At 41.2% G+C, this 16,525-nt stretch overlaps 1 protein-coding gene across 6 annotated transcripts in view; it reads left to right on the top strand.

Annotated features, from left to right (window-relative positions):
* The window catches only part of LOC138744644 (matrix metalloproteinase-15-like), a 108,761-nt gene that overhangs the window by 12,160 nt on the left and 80,076 nt on the right, over positions 1-16,525 (top strand). The window contains exon 1 of one of the 6 annotated variants that reach the window (XM_069901113.1): positions 14,820-14,973. The exons of the other annotated variants lie outside the window; for them this stretch is intronic. Within the exon in view, the coding sequence (XP_069757214.1) occupies positions 14,869-14,973 (105 nt within the window). The 5' untranslated portion in view covers positions 14,820-14,868. Of the gene's footprint in view, positions 1-14,819; positions 14,974-16,525 lie in introns of those variants that run through there. 6 annotated transcript variants of the gene reach the window in all.

Here is a 16,525-nt window from a genome sequence, read left to right as displayed (position 1 = left end):
GCAGTTCAGTTTATACAAATCTTTATTACTAAATCTAAAGCTGAATTCACACTACAATATGCAAGCCCTTCCCAATTATACTTATCAACGCCTAGACTGGTCCCAACTGCCAAAGCGAGGCAACGAATGCACACTTATATAGGTTGTCGGGGCGCCGGTAGAAGCTTCTCTACCTCCCTCGACCGGGACGTTAGCTGGACTCTTGAAGTTCTTCTTCTGAGAGATGTTGCCACCTCTTGGAGAGTCTCAAACTTCAGCAGTGATACCATGGCTTATATTTACTTCAGATCTTATCTCTTTGAACAAATGATTTAATTATCTTCAAGGTCTCCTGACAGTCTGCGACCAACAAAAGACAACTGCATCCCTGGGCCCCATAGTGGAATTGAGCTTATGTCTTCTGATGCAACTGCATCCCCTCTTGCATAAGCTGGTCTAAATCCTCCATTACATCTGTGTAGTATACAAAACAAAACTTTTCAGCATTATCTCGGTACATGTGAGATTAAACAATTTAATTCACTGTTATGTGAGAATCTGGTAAGTTCTGGAACTCTTTAAGAGATTTCATTTTGAATGTCCAGCTGGTCATAAAGGATTGAATTGTCTGTACTTATTTCTGTTTCCCATCTCTGTAACTAAGCTTAAATGATCTCTTGGCCAATGACAATTGTTCAGAAGATAACTGAAGGGGCTTTATGTTGCAACTTTGTAAAACACTGGTTAGACCACACTTGGAATCTGTGTCATTCTGGCTTCTATTCAATAGGAAAGGCTCTATGGTTGGGCTAGACAGAATGCAGAGGAGATTTACTAAGATTTCATCTGAATTGAGGGATTTTAGTTATGAAGAGAGACTGGAAAAGTGGACTTGTTTTTCTAGGAATGAAGGAATCTGAGCTATGATCTGAAAATATATGGGAGGCAATAGTAGATAGCCAGAATCTTCTTCCCATTGTTGGGATGCCAAAAACAAGAAGCTATTCATTATAGATGAGAAGAAAGGGTTCTACATGGAATTTTAAGGGAAATTTGTGGAGTTTTTAAGCACACAGAGTGGTGCTCTGAGAGGTGGTGGTGTAATCAGACACATTCATTAGATATGAGAGACATTAAATAGGCAAGGCATTGAAGGATACAGATCTAACGCAGGCAAATAGGATTAGTGTAGATGGGCAAAAAGGGTTAGCATTGATGTGGTAGGCCAAATTCTATTACTCTACTCCTGACTGTTCTGGACTCAGAAGTTGATTCATTGAATACATTAAAGACTGAGTTAGCCAGATTTTTGGACCCCAAGACAGTCATTAATTTTGGGTAAAAGACAGGAAAGTGTGAGGGCAGAAACAGATCAGATATGACCACTAGAATGATACACAAAACTTAAGGAGCTATTTACTTTATTTCCATTCTTCCAAACATTATTATCTTGTATTCTTATAACAGGCAAAAGCCCATTGAAAACAAGTGAAAATATGGTTAATTTTTACTACTTTGTCATAATTAGGTGTATAAAAACTTTTTTGTAATATTGATTTGATGTGGCCTTTTACTCTACCATTGTGACTAGTTCAATGCTACGATGATCAGCAAAAGAGAAAATTATTTTTAAAAATGTAGGATGCAGAATGGGAGCATATTATTGAAATCATTATTATAATTTGTTTCACTTACTACATACCTAGAAGTTAGTTTCTAGTGAAGTCTCCTCACTTTCACCCTCTCACACTCCTTCATTCCATTCCCCTATAAAAGCCTGAATTATTGCCTAATTATGAAAACAACTGTGAACTTGGTTCCTAAATGGCAGTAGGAGATGTTATGTGAACATCCTCTTTTTTTTTACATTGGGTTTATAATGGAGTCATGGTCACAGAAAAATCTTTGGTCTATTCAACCATTTTTTTAAATCCTATTTGCTTATTTATCAAAAGATGATGAGCACAGCATGTCACAAAATGGAAAAAAAAGTGAGTTACTAGGAGAATGGAGAAAAGTAATTTGGGTTTATTGTCACTTACAGAGTGCAAAATTACCACCTCAATTGACACAAGAGGGAGGAGACTTTGATTGTGAGGGTCATTCAGAAGAACAGTATGAGGCCCCTTCGGGAGGAAGGGGCTGGACTCTTTGATTTGTCTCGCAGAGGGCAGGAACTTAACCATCATAGAGGAGGAGATAAGCCAGAAACTAACTGGATGAGACCTTTACGAGAGGTTCCCTTGGGAGGGAATGCAGGGGGGGCTCGGATTTGTGAATGTGCCTTTGACTAGTACTGAGGTACGCTATTTTAAGAAGGAAATGACCTCTCTGATAGAAGACCCTCAGGGATGTGCAGAACAATTAGATCAATTTTTGGGACCTAATATATATACCTGGGATGAATTAATGTCCATCTTTAAGACTCTATTTACTTTGGATGAGCGTGGAATGATCTGCCAGGCAGGGATCAGAGTCTGGGATAGGAAACACCAGGGGGGGCCAGAGGCGATACCTGGAGAAGCTAAATTTCCCCTGGTAAACCCAAATTGGGATAAGACTACTAATGATGGTCGCACGCGAATGGATGAGTACAGGGTTAATCTAGTAAAAGGAATGAAGGAGTCTGTTCCAAAAGGACAGAACTTTAAGAAGGCATTTGAGGTTCCCCAAGGTCCCGAGGAGACCCCCTCTGAATTTTTGACTAGATTATGTGCGGCCATCCAGCAATATGGGAGGTTGGATATAGAATCCCCAGCAGGCAAACAGTTGGTATTGACGGGTTTTGTTACTAATTCAGCTTTAGATATCAGGAAGAAATTACAAAAGACAGAGAATTGGCATGAACAGGGACTATCACAGCTTTTGCAGATCGCACAAAGGGCATACGTCCAGAGGTCTGAAGAAAAACAGAAAGGAAAGGCTAAGATTTTGATGCAGGCAGTAAAGGAAGTTGTGGATGGAAAGCAAGGAAGTGTTAGGAGCCGTGTGTCGGCTCCTGGATGTTGGGAGGAGTGCCAGGAGGGGGGAAGTAGAGACCAGGACAGAGGTAGGGGTAGAGGAGGATTCCGGGGATGGTGACTGTTCCCGGGTCCCCATGGAGACCCTGGCAGAAATTGGGGAAACAGGAGCATTGGTATGCTATTATTGTACAAAGGAGGGACACTTTAAGAGGGAATGTCTGATGCGGGCCAGGGAGACGCGATCTTACGCATTGATGGAGGCAGATTATGAATAGGGGGGGGTCACGGTTCTCAGCTAATGCATACCGTGGGGCTGCACGGAGAAGCATTGGTAAATTTAAGTGTAGGACCCCATGGTGACAAAATGACTTTTCTAGTAGATTCCGGGGCAGCCCGGTCTAGTATTTTACAATGGCCCGAGGGTGTTAAGACAAGAGGATTTCAGGGGTGGGGGGAGAGATTTTGCAGTCCCTAAATTAAAAAAATGTTAAGATACAAATGGGAGGAAAGATAGTTACAGAGGATCTTTTATTAGTTCCCCAAGCTGGGGTTTGCTTGTGGGGACGTGATTTACAGGACCAATTGGCTATTGGTACTAGACCACAGGCATCGGGGTTCTATTTTATGTGCTGTCGGAGGAGGATCGGAGACTAATAAATCCTAGGGTATGGGCAAAAAGAGGCAATAGAGGAGGGTTAGATGTTCCTCCCCTGCAAGTTACTCTAAAAGACCCCGACCAGATGGTTCGACGAAAACAGAATCCGATTCCTATGGCTGGCTGAAAGGAGCTGCAGCCAGTAATTGACCAATTGGTGAAAGACGGTATACTCGAACACTGCATGTCACCTTTTAATACTCCAATTTTACCTGTCCAAAAACTAGACGGCACATGCCGATTAGTACAGGATTTGAGAGAGTTAAACAAAATGATTCTCACCCGTTATCCGGTTGTACCTAACCCTGATACATTGACGGGTAGGATTGACCCCCCATAGTAAGTGGTTCAGTGTAATTGATCTCAAAGATGCCTTCTGGACCTGCCCTTCGGCAATGGACAGTAGGGACATGTTTGCATTTGAGTGGGAAAATCCCTTTACAGGACGGAAAAGTCAATACCGGTGGACGGTCCTTCCCCAGGGTTTCACGGAATCACCAAATTTGTTTGGCCAAGTTTTGGAACAGGTACTAGATAAGGCCCCTCGGAGAGAGGATTGTCAATTATTACAATATGTGGATGATTTATTAATCACGGGGGAAATGTATGATTCGATTAAACAATACACTGTTGATTTTTTGAATTTTCTAGGGAATAAGGGTCTTAGAGTGAGTGAATCGAAGTTGCAATTTGTTCAATCTGAGGTTAAATACTTAGGTCATTTGGTTAGTCAAGGAATTAGGAAGACAAGTCCAGAGAGAATACGTGGTATTTTGCAGATCCCACTTCCAAAGAATGCTCGAGAACTTAGGAAATTCCTTGGTTTGGTGGGATACTGTAGGATTTGGATTGTGAATTATTCCAGCCTGGTCAAATTTCTTTATGATAAACTTGTAACTCTAGATTTTGATATGGTGAAACAGCGTCTTACTAATGCCCCAGTTTTGGCCTTACCCAACCTAAATAAGCCATTTGACCTATATACCAATGCGAAAGACGGTGTGGTGTGGCCATGGGTGTATTAACATAAGAGCGAGCAGGCTTTAGACAACCAGTTGCCTTTCTATCGAAGATTTTAGATCCTGTTTGTCGTGGTTGATCAGAATGTGTGCAAGCAATTGCGACCACTGCCATTCTAGTAGAGGAAGGACGCAAAATTACATTTGGTGCCCCAATGACAGTTCACACCCCTCACACAGTCTGCACCATTCTTTTACAACGTGCCGGAAGGTGGCTTACCGATTCCAGAATTTTAAAGTATGAAGCAATTCTTATGGATAGGGATGATTTGACATTGATTACAAATAAAGATCAGAATCCAGCCGCCTTCTTGGTTTCTCCAGATTCTGATACTGTCCCCAATGATTTAGAACATGTATGCTTAGAAGTGATAGATTTACAGACAAAAATTAGAGATGATTTAAGCGATGAACCTTTACGAGAGGGTGAAAGATGGTTTATTGATGGATCTTCCCGCTGCATTGATGGCATTCGTTACAGCGGGTATAGTGTAGTGAACGGGAATGAAGGAGCTGTGATTGAGACCGGTCGTCTTCCCGGTCATTGGTCGGCCCAATCCTGTGAATTGTATGCCCTCTGTAGAGCTCTCCGGGGTCTAGAGGGTAAGGTGGGCACAATCTATACTGACTCCAAGTATGCTTTTGATGTAGTACGTACCTTCGGAAAGGTTTGGAAAGAGCGGGGAATGATAACCGGGAAAGGAAAAAAGTTGATCCATGAGAACTTAATTGTTCAATCCTTAGATGCTCTTATGTTACCTGAGGAGATATCTGTAGTTCATGTACGAGGCCATCAAATTATTGACAGTCCTGAAGTTCAAGGTAACAGATGGGCAGATGAAGCTGCCAAACAGGCTGCACTAACAAAAATAATAGGGATGCATCTGTTACTCCCCATGAGATTCAAAAGACTCCCATCTTCTCACAGGAGGAGGAGATTTATATGAAAGACCAGGGAATGCGTCAAACTGCAGATGGGTTATGGTGGATGGCAGAGGGACATCAAGTCCTGAATAAAGCCTTTGCTCATCAGATTATTGATCAGCTCCACCAGCAGACACACTGGGGAACGCAAGCACTTGTTGACGCCTTGGTATGGTCCTTTAATTGTTCTGGAATATACACCTTAGCCAAATAGAGTACTCAGGGATGTCCAATTTGTCAGCGAGTGAATAAGAAAGTAATGCGCTATGTAAGACCTGGGGGTCGCGATATACCCATACGCCCGTTTCAATGAATACATATTGACTTCACAGAATTGCCCAAGATAGGCGGTCTACAAATATCTCCTAGTAATGGTGGATCATTTTACTTGATGGGTTGAGGCTTTCCTGACCCCTAATGATCGTGTTAACACCGTTATTCGGATATTACTAGAGGCTATTATTCCACGTTACGGTATTGTGCAAACTATTGATTCAGATTGAGGTACACATTTTACCTCTCAGGTACTCCAGGAGGTGTGTAAAATCTTGGGAATAGATTGGCAGTTATATACCCCATGGCACCCCCAGAGTTCAGGCCAAGTCGAGCAGATGAATCAGACCCTGAAAAACCAACTCACTCGACTTCATGAGGGAACGGGCCTCTTCTGGATTAAATGCTTACCCTTAGCTTTAATCAGGATCCGCACAGCTCCCCGTAAGGACCTTGCGGTCTCACCATATGAGATGATGTTCGGTCTTCCTTACATGGGATTCCACACCGATTCCCCTACCCCTGAGGCTAATGACCAATATATATCTAAATATTTACAGGGACTTTCTACTTCTTTATATGACTTGAGACAGAAGGGTTTATAAGCTCAAAACCCACCTCTGGACTATCTTATTCATTCCATTAAAGCTGGTGATTGGGTATAAGTAAAAGCGTGGCAAGACCATAAACTAGAACCTATATGGGACGGCCCTTATTGTGTCGTTTTGATTACAGACACTGCAGTATGAACAAAAGAAAAGGGATGGACTCACGTACAACGCATTAAGCGTGCTAATCCACAGCCTAAGGACGTTGATAATATCCCCTCCACCTGTCATGCAGTTTCGCATCCTCTGGTCTGAAAGTTACGCTCCGCCGACAAAAATTGTTGTAATGTTATTTCTATTATTTGTGGTATTGTTTTCCTGCTGGTTCCCAATTTTTGGGAAACCATCCAATTGTACACAATGTATAAAGTCCTCCTGGAATAGGGGCAGCAGAGGTGATAGTTACTTTGAAGAATGGAGAAGTTTACCTTTAGAATGCAGACAGGGCACGGGTATAGAGTGTATTCATAGTGGGGTACCTTATTTATTATGGTTTAATTTAGGATCCAAACATGGACCAGGGAAGCAGTACTGTCCTAGGGGAGTGGATTGGGTTTGCGTCCCAGCCTCTACGGGTATTAAAAAGACAAGTGCTAAGAATATTGCGGAGAAGTTAGTGGAGTTGTTCAAGTGAACCGATACGGACTTGAAGGGCCGACATGGCCTGTTTCCGTGCTGTAAACGGTTATATGGTTATACGGTTAATATGGTCCAAAGAAGATGGTGGGAGAATTATAAGCAAAATATTAGTCAGGGCTATACCTGGAGTAGGAATAAAGGGGATATATATGCTAATGCTCGCAGACAAGCTGCTACTCACCGGTTAGGTGACAATAAATGGGTAGATTTAAGTCAACAAACAGCTGACTTGCTGGGGTTGAAGAATTGTTGGATTTGCGGAGGGCCAACTAAAGATGGTACCTGGCCCTGGCAAGGTGAGCCTTTGGATATATGGGAACTTCTATGCTTTAATGCTACAACGAATGAAATTGAGTGCCCCCCCCTAAACTTGGCATCTTGTAAATCACTCACTGGGTCACGAATGCGTTCGGAAGGCTGAAGGCAGTCACTATAAGGGGGATTCTAGTTGTAAACGGCTTAAGCTGCTCAAGAATACTACAGCTGTTTGGCATCCTGCAACCCCTACCTGGTATTTCTCTATGGAAAAAGATTTGGATTGTGTGCTTTATGAGAATATCAATGACACCAGTGACATATGGAACTGTTCAGGTGAAAATCCTTACTGGGGCATCCCCTTGCTTCGGCAGATCTGGAACCAGACTATCCCACATGGATATGCCTCAGAGGGTTTATATTGGATTTGTGGGAATATGGCTTATACCATTTTAGAACCCGATTGGAGCGGCACTTGTTGTATTGGAATCATTCAACCTCAATTTGTCTTACTGCCTTTGCATGCCGACCATCACCTTTCCACCAAGCTATATATGCGCCTAATCCCACAATCTCCTCAAGATACTCGTCCAAAGAGAGAACTTAAAATTGGAAATTGGGTTGAAGATTGGCCCCCTGAACGTATTATTTCATATTATGGCCCTGCTACTAAATCGTTTGATCAGACTCCAGGCAGTTTTGGAAATTATCATCAATCAGACAGCGACAGCCTTGGATTTATTGGCTGAAGAACAACGACAGATGCGTGCTACAGTTTATCAAAATCGCCTGGCCGTTGATTACTTGTTGGCTGTTGAGGGCGGCGTTTGTGGAAAATTGAACCTTACCAATTGTTGCTTGAATATTGATGACAATGGCCAGGCGGTAAAAAATATTTCTTCAAGGATTTGAAAACTTTCCCATGTCCCGGTCCAGACTTGGCATCCTTGGTCCGGTGTGTGGTGGACTAAACTTTTTACTGGCAACTGGAGTTGGATACACACGGCCCTTATAGCAGCTGGGCTTTTTATTTTAGCCCTCATAATAATTCCCTGCCTAATGCCTTATGTACAGTGTTTAATTCAACGGGCCCTTCGTCAGGTCACTACAACCCAAATGATGTATTCTTTCCAAACTCCGTCTGATGATGCTGAGGCTGCAGTTTGTTTACTCATTCGCTGGGAAAAAGACCAAGCTTAAAATAATACTTCCTGATTGAGGTTTTACTAAGAGTAGCTAAAGAAAAAGGGTGGATTGTGAGAGATAATGGAATATGGGAAGTTAATTAATTGCTAAATAGGAATTAATTAGGATGGGGTGAAGGGATAATGGAATAAGGGAAGTCAAGCAAGTGCTAAACAGGAATGAATTATGATGGGTTGAATAAGGGTGGAGTAGAATAGAGTGTGAAGAAGGGTTAAGCAAGTATAATAGAATAGGGGTCGCAAGTTGATAGATTTTAGCAAGTCCTGGAGGGGGTTGAGATTTATGAATAAGAACAAAGACATGACACTTCCTGGTAAACAAGTATACACACAGAAAGGCGCACAAACTGCACGTAGGCAGAATTACCTTAATGCCAAACCAATCCAGGAGGCAGAAGAATGTTAAGGGGGGAGGTACCTCTGTACTGAAATAGAATGTATAAAAAGTTGATTAAGCCCCAGCACATGTGTGTATTCCCAGGGTAAGGGGAAGCACCCAACTTTGCACTGTTATAAAATAAATGTTCTTTGTTCTCAATTTTTGTCTCGAGTGAAATCTGTGAAGGCACCTCTGCTTCTCACAGGTTTAGAATGGAGTCATGGTCACAGAAAAATCTGGTCCATTCAACCATATTTTTAAATCCTATTTGCTTATTTATCAAAAGATGATGAGCACAGCATGTAACAAAATGAAAAAAAAGTGAGCTACTAGGAGAATGGAGAAAAATAATTTGGGTTTATTGTCACTGGAAAATTGGAGGCTGTACAGTGTATTGAGGTTTATAAAATTATGAGTATAGGTAAACATAGAAAAATAGAAACATAGAAGATAGGAGCAGGAGTAGGTCATTCGACCCTTCAAGCCTGCTCCGCCATTCAACGAGATCATGGCTGATCTTAAAGTTCAGTACCCCGACCCGCCTTCTCTCCGTAACCTTTAATACCCTTATACTGAAGAAATATATCTAATTCCCTCTTAAATATATTTAATGAACCTGCCTCCACTGCCCTCTGTAGCAATGAATTCCTTTTCTCGTCATTGGAAACATCCCATCTGCATCCATTCTGTCCAGTCCTGCCAGAATTTTATATGTCTTTATGAGATCCCCTCTCAATCTTCTAAACTCCAGGGAGTACAATCCCAATTTGTGCAATCTTTCCTCATAAGTCATTCCTGCCATTCCAGGTATCAGCCTGGTGAATCTCCTCTGCACTCCCTCCATTGCAAGAACATCCTTCCTTAGATAAGGTGACCAAAACTGCACACAATACTCCAGGTGGGGTCTCACCAAGGCCCTGTATAGCTGCAGTAAGGTATCCTTGTTCCTATACTCAAACCCTCTTGATATGAAGGCCAACATACCATTTGCCTTTTTAACCGCCTGCTGTACCTGCATGCTCACCTTCAGAGACTTGTGTACAAGTACCCCTAGGTCTCTCTGCACTTCCCATCTCTTAATCTATTGCCATTCAAATAGTAATCTGCCCTCCGGTTTGTATTACCAAAGTGGATAACCTCACATTTATCCACATTGTAGTGCATTTGCCATGTATCTGCCCAGTCCCTCAATTTATCCAAATCACACTGGAGCTTCCTGACCCCCTCTTCCGTGCACACAACCCCTCCTAGCTTAGTGTCATCTGCAAATTTGGAGATATTACATCCAATCCCCTCATCCAGATCATTAATGTAAATTGTGAACAGCTGGGGTCCCAGTACAGATCCCTGTGGCACCCCACTGGTCACCGCCTGCCACTCAGAAAATGAGCAATTTATCCCAACTCTCTGTCTTCTACCTGCCAGCCAGTTCTCAATCCACATCAATACTTTGCCCCCAATCCCATAAGCCTTGATTTTGTATGCCAGTCGTTTATGCGGGACCTTATCGAAGGCCTTTTGGAAGTCCAGGTACACCACATCCATTGGCTCTCCCCCATCTATTTTACCTGTCACCATTTCAAAGAATTCCAATAGATTTGTCAAGCACGATTTACCTTTTGTAAATCCATGTTGACTCTGTCCGATCCCTTCTCTGCTAGTCATATGCTCTGCTATTACATCCTTAATAATGATTCCATCATTTTGCCCACTACTGATGTAAGACTCACTGGCCTATAATTCCCCGCTTTTTCTCTACCTCCTTTTTTAAATAGTGGGGTAACATTTGCTACCCTCCAATCCATGGGTACTGATCCTGAATCTATCGAGTTCTGGAAAATAATTCTTAAAGCATCTGCTATCTGAATGGCCACTTCCTTAAGTACCCTAGGATGTAGATTATCAGGCCCTTGGGATTTATCTGCCTTCAATCCCATCAATTTCCCCAAGACCATGTCCTTAGAGATACTGTTTCTTTCAGTTCCTCCCTTGCATTAGTCTATGTTTCCCAACATCCTTGGGAGGTTATTTGTATCCTCTCTTGTAAAAACAGAACTAAAGTAAGAATTTAATTGGTCTGCCATTTCCTTATTCCCCATTATATATTCCCCTGATTCCGACTGCAAAGGACCTACTCTGGATGTCACCAATCTTTTCCTCTTGACATATTTATAAAAGCTTTTGCAGTCGGTTTTTATATTTGCCGCAAGCTTACTTTCGTAATTTATTTTTGCTCCCTTGATTAATCCCTTTGTCCTCCTTTGGTGCATCTTGAACTGCTCCCAGTCTTCGGTTGTGGTACTTTTTTGGCCAATTGATAAGCTCTCTCTTTGGACCTAATGCTGTCTCTAATTTCCCTTGTTATCCATGGTTGAGTCACCTTTTTTGGTTTATTTTTATGCCAAACCGGTATAAACGAATTTTGCATTTTCTCCATTAGATCAGTGAATGCTTTCCATTGTCTATCCACAGTCAACTCCCCCATAAACACCACCCAATCAATCTTACTCAACTCCCATCTCATACCATCATAATTCCCTTTATTTAAATTCAGGACCTTAGTCTCGGTTTTAATTTCATCACTCTCCATGTCGAGTGAGAATTCGATCATATTGTGATCGCTCCTACCCAAAGGGCCTCATACAACAAGATTGTTGATTAGCCCCTTATCATTGCATAATACCCAATCTAAAATGGCCTGCTCCCGAGTTGGTTCCTCGACATATTGGTCTAGATAACCGTCCCGTAAACATTCCAGGAATTCCTCCTCCTCAGTATTTTTATTAATTTGGCTAGTCCAATCTATATGCAAATTAAAGTCTCCCATGATGACAGCTGTTCTCTTATTGCACGCTTTTCTAATTTCTCTTTTAATGCCTTCCCTCACCTCTACACTACTATTTGGAGGCCTATATACCACCCCCACTAACGTTTTCCGCCCCTTGCTATTCCTCAGTTCTACCCATATAGATTCCACATCTTCCGAGTTGATATCCTTTCTGTCAATCGTGTTGGTCCCTTTTCTCACCATCAATACTACCCCACCCCCTTTTCTTTCTTGCCGATCCCTCCTAAATATCGTATACCCCAGGATGTTAAGTTCCCAGGCTTGCCCACCCTGCAGCCATGTTTCTGTAATCCCAATCAAATCATATTTGTTTATCTCAATTTCCACAGCTACCTTGTTCCAAATACTTCTTGCATTAAGATATAAAGCCTTCAGATATGCTTTTTTCACCCTCCTTGCTCTTTCTGATTTTTTACTTTCGCTGCCTAACCTAACTTTTCCTGTTTTATCTTTTCTGTCCTTTGCCCTATCATACAGGTTCCCACCCCCCTGCCAAATTAGTTTAAACCGCACCCGACGGCTGTACCAAACCTAGCTGCCAATATATTGACCCCTTTTGGGTTTAGGTGTAACCCATCCTTCTTGTAGAGGTCATGCCTTCCCCAAAAGAGATCCCAATGATCCAAGAAGCCAAAACCCTGTCCTTTACACCAGCCCCTCAGCCACACATTCATTTTTCTTAACCTTCCATTTTTGTCCTCAGTTGCACTTGGCACAGGTAGCAAACCAGAGATCACCACCCTGGCTGTCCTATTTCTTAGTTTCTGTCCTAGCTCTCTGTAATCCTTTTTCAGTATTTCCTCCTTTATCTATGTCATTGGTACCCACATGCACAAAGACATCAGGCTGTTCGCCTTCCCCTTTTAGAATACTCTGGACCCGATTTGAGATATCCCGCACCCTTGCACCAGGGAGGCAGCACACCATGCGGGCATACCTATCTGTCTGTATTTCTGACAATAGAGTCCCCAATGACCACTGCATTCCTCTTTACCTTTTGGTCCACCATGCCATGCTAAATAGTTACTTTTTCTCATGGTAGGGAAACCTTGGACTACTAAAGGGTACAAGTTTAAGGCGAGAGCACAGTTTTATAAGAGATCTTGCATGAAAGTTTTTTTTCCATACAGAGGGCAGTAAATATCTGAAATGAGAGGAGGTGGTTGGTGGAGGCAGATACAATCGCAATTTTTTCAAAGTTGTCTGGACAGGTACATAAATAGGAAAGGTATTATAGAAAGACCCCATGTGGGAAAATGAGATTCGCATAGATAGGGATCTCGGCCGGCATGTATGAGATGGACCAAAAGGGCACGTTTCTGTGTTCTGCCATTTGGTGATTCTGTAACGTTTCAGACTATCCTTTGAAGAAGACTGCAGAGCCCATCTCACTGACAAAAGGCAAAGGAGGAAAAACCCAACACCCAACCCCAACCAACCAATTTTCCCTTGCAACCGCTGCAATCGTGTCTGCCTGTCCCGCATCGGACTTGTCAGCCACAAACGAGCCTGCAGCTGACGTGGACTTTTTACCCCCTCCATAAATCTTCGTCCGCGAAGCCAAGCCAAAGAAAAGAAAGACTATCCCGGTAAACAACTGGATGCCCCGAGACACCATACATCTAATTTATTTTTTATCTTCTGCACTAAGAGAAAGCAGTACAAGTAACTCAGTGAATGAGGTGCAAAAAGTTAATTTAATTTGCTCTTTGACTTTATTTTTTTTTAACATGAAGAAATACTTAAGGTATTTCAGGTACCACTGCAAATGGGACTGGGAATGTTGACGTACATTCTGTGAACCTTTGTGTAGCTGACGTGAGTTACGAGTTCTCCTGCAAGTGGCGCTGCAGAATCTCCTTAAAGAGACCCTAGCTCTCCTGAGTGCACGTTTAATCTATTTCGTGTAGTAATATTAAACATCTGTAGGTTCCTGGAAACTTCGCACAGCTCGATTTTGCATTGCAGTTGCCAATTATTTAGTAGTAACTATCAATGTTAATAATTTTGACCAATTTTTTTCACACGTGTGCATGTCAATTTTAAGACATTTCAATCTTTTGTCTGCATCTTCACGAGAATATAATGAATACGAATATAATGAATAGTTCTAGTGAAATTATCCCTTAAAATTTTACAAACGCGTCATTTTTGCAAGAGGGGATGAGCCAAAATAAAGTTGAGAAAAAAAATGAAGGAAATGATAAAGGGAAAACATTGAGTGAGAAACAAAAGTCTGCAGACACTGTGATTGTAGTAAAATATAAAAATACTGGAGAACTCACCGGGTCTCGCAGCAAACATAGGAGGTAAAGATAAAATGGCCCAGCCTTTTTATTCAGGTACCTGTCTGCTTTTTGCTTGTACCATTTGCCCTAAACGTTGGTTATATAGCTAACTCTTGTGAACCCTGAGTTCCTCCATTATTTTTTTCTTCGACAGAACATGGATGTCTTTTTATCACGTTGAGCAGTTCACGAAATAATCACATAAACCAAGTTTAGTTTTGTTGGTGTCAGGTGATTATTTCTGATATTCCAAATTTCATAAGAATCGTATATAATCTTCCCATGATCACAATCCTGTGCACAAGTCGCCTCGAGATTTTGAGATTAGGTCTACACGTGTTTGAATGTAGCTGTATATAAAAATTTGTATAAGACTCCTATTCGTGTATGTTAATGCACACGGCAATAACTCCGCACGTGTGTGTATGCTCCTGTATGAATTCATATCGCAGATGCTTATATGCACAATTTTCCAATTGAAATATTATTGGTAAATTTAGTTGTGATTTGCGAATATTAAAAGGCTAAGAGAAAACTAAGGTTAGAAATTATTTTGTGGAGAAGACCAGAGGAATACGGCTTTGCAGGTGGATCATAGATTTGACATAATTATAATTAGAAGAAGTGGGGTTTTGAAAACGGATAATTAGATTCAGTAAAGTCAGTCAATTTTAAGACGGCTTTCGGTTGGAAGCAATTGTGGTCTCCAAACTGTTCGACTATAGAGGGCGCTGACTTTTGCGGTCTGTACAGTTTGATCATCGAACGGATGAGAGAGGGGGAAAGGGATAACCCGGGCTCAGGGCGATAGTGCCAAAGTGCATCGCTTGGAAATGGCCGGTGAGGTTTGCTGGTGCCGAGGCTGGAAAGTGCCCACGCTCATTCTTGGGTTTTACGCCATTCTTAGCCAGGCTGAGCAAGACAACTTTAATGCAGAGGTAAAGAAGACATCTAGATTCCAGTTGGAGTCAATCGCAAGTCGAAGCGATGCATGCACAACTGCTACAGTACTCATTCAGACACTTGCACCTTCCTGTGAACTGTTGCTGATCTAACTGTACCGTATTAATACGCACCGGGAAATTCAATCGTAAGACGCGCTGATAATGTCTGATATTAATATGCACAGCTGGACTAAAGGATCAGTACTAACGAATGTTAATTAATTGCATGGTTCCGAACATTAATATACATGCTTAGGTTTATCGTGGCGCCTTGGTGCCTAAGTAATGTAGTTCCATGAAAACGCACAATTTATCAATTATGGACTATACACAATGTAAATATTTAGTCAATCACTACCTGTTAACACGTGCTAATACATTTTTGTGTGGTTTTATTCATTCTACGGTACTGTATAGAAAGGCAGGAAGTGATTTCTTGGCCATCTTTAATGTGCATTACATTCTTATTGCGCGAGTTATCTTCAATGTTCATGTCCGAATAAATTTAAAGTAATACGTTGTATAGATATACTTTCAAACAACAGTGTCAAATACATTTGTAACATTAAGACGCATGCAAGGAACATTATCCAGCAAAAAATAAACTGAATAATTTTCAGTACTAAATTGCATGGATTATTCACTACCCAGTAATACACTTTAATACGTTAATGCACACGTATTAAATGAGCATGAGAATATAAAGCTTTGCTTAAAAAAACCCATCTCACCTACTGATTAGTACTCAACATCATTACTGTGCACACTTATTACAAGCCTGTTTTTAGTTGCTAAAAACAAAAAAAAACCTCTGGAAATACTCAGCAGGTCAACAGCGTCAATGGAGAGGAAAAGCCAACTCACTGTTGCTTTAGGTTGATGAATGGTCAATAAACTAAAATATTAATTCTATTCATCTTGCATATGCTGCCTGACTTGCTGAGTATACCAAGAATTTTCTGTTTGTATTTCATATTTGCAGCAGCTGCAGTCATTTGCTTTTCTAAAATTTAAACTGCATCTTGTAATGCACTGAGACTCGAATGTAAGATACTTCCATTCTGGTCTGAACAAAACATTCATGTTGACATCATTTGACCTTGCATCTTGACTAGAGTGATTATTGTGAAAGGATAGGCACAAAAAAAAACCCAATTTATTAATTTACAGTATTTAAAAAAGTAACTACCTCTGTTTTTGTAGTAAATGCAAGAAAACTCATTGTTCAATGAAAAACTCCAAGTAATAGTATAATCCAAAATGTATGAAGTTTAAGGATCTGGTGGTGTTGTGGTTATAATATTAGAAAATAAATACATTATCATAAGCTTCAATCCAATGTCTGTTGTAATTTAATGATATTGATAGCATTAGACTTCAGTGTTATGCTGAAGCTCTTACATAAAGCAAAAAGTAGGAATTGTTATTTGACTGACGTAAGGTCAAGAATGAAGCTACAGAAAAATCCGTTATTTTGGTGTTCCAGGAATATTGTTAAATAAACAATTTGGACTTGGGAATCAAAACTTCAATTCAAAATCTAGAA

This window comes from Narcine bancroftii, chromosome 10 (assembly GCF_036971445.1).
Source record: "Narcine bancroftii isolate sNarBan1 chromosome 10, sNarBan1.hap1, whole genome shotgun sequence".
In the NCBI taxonomy this organism is placed as follows: domain Eukaryota; kingdom Metazoa; phylum Chordata; class Chondrichthyes; order Torpediniformes; family Narcinidae; genus Narcine; species Narcine bancroftii.
This window is presented reverse-complemented; position numbering and strand designations above follow the sequence as displayed.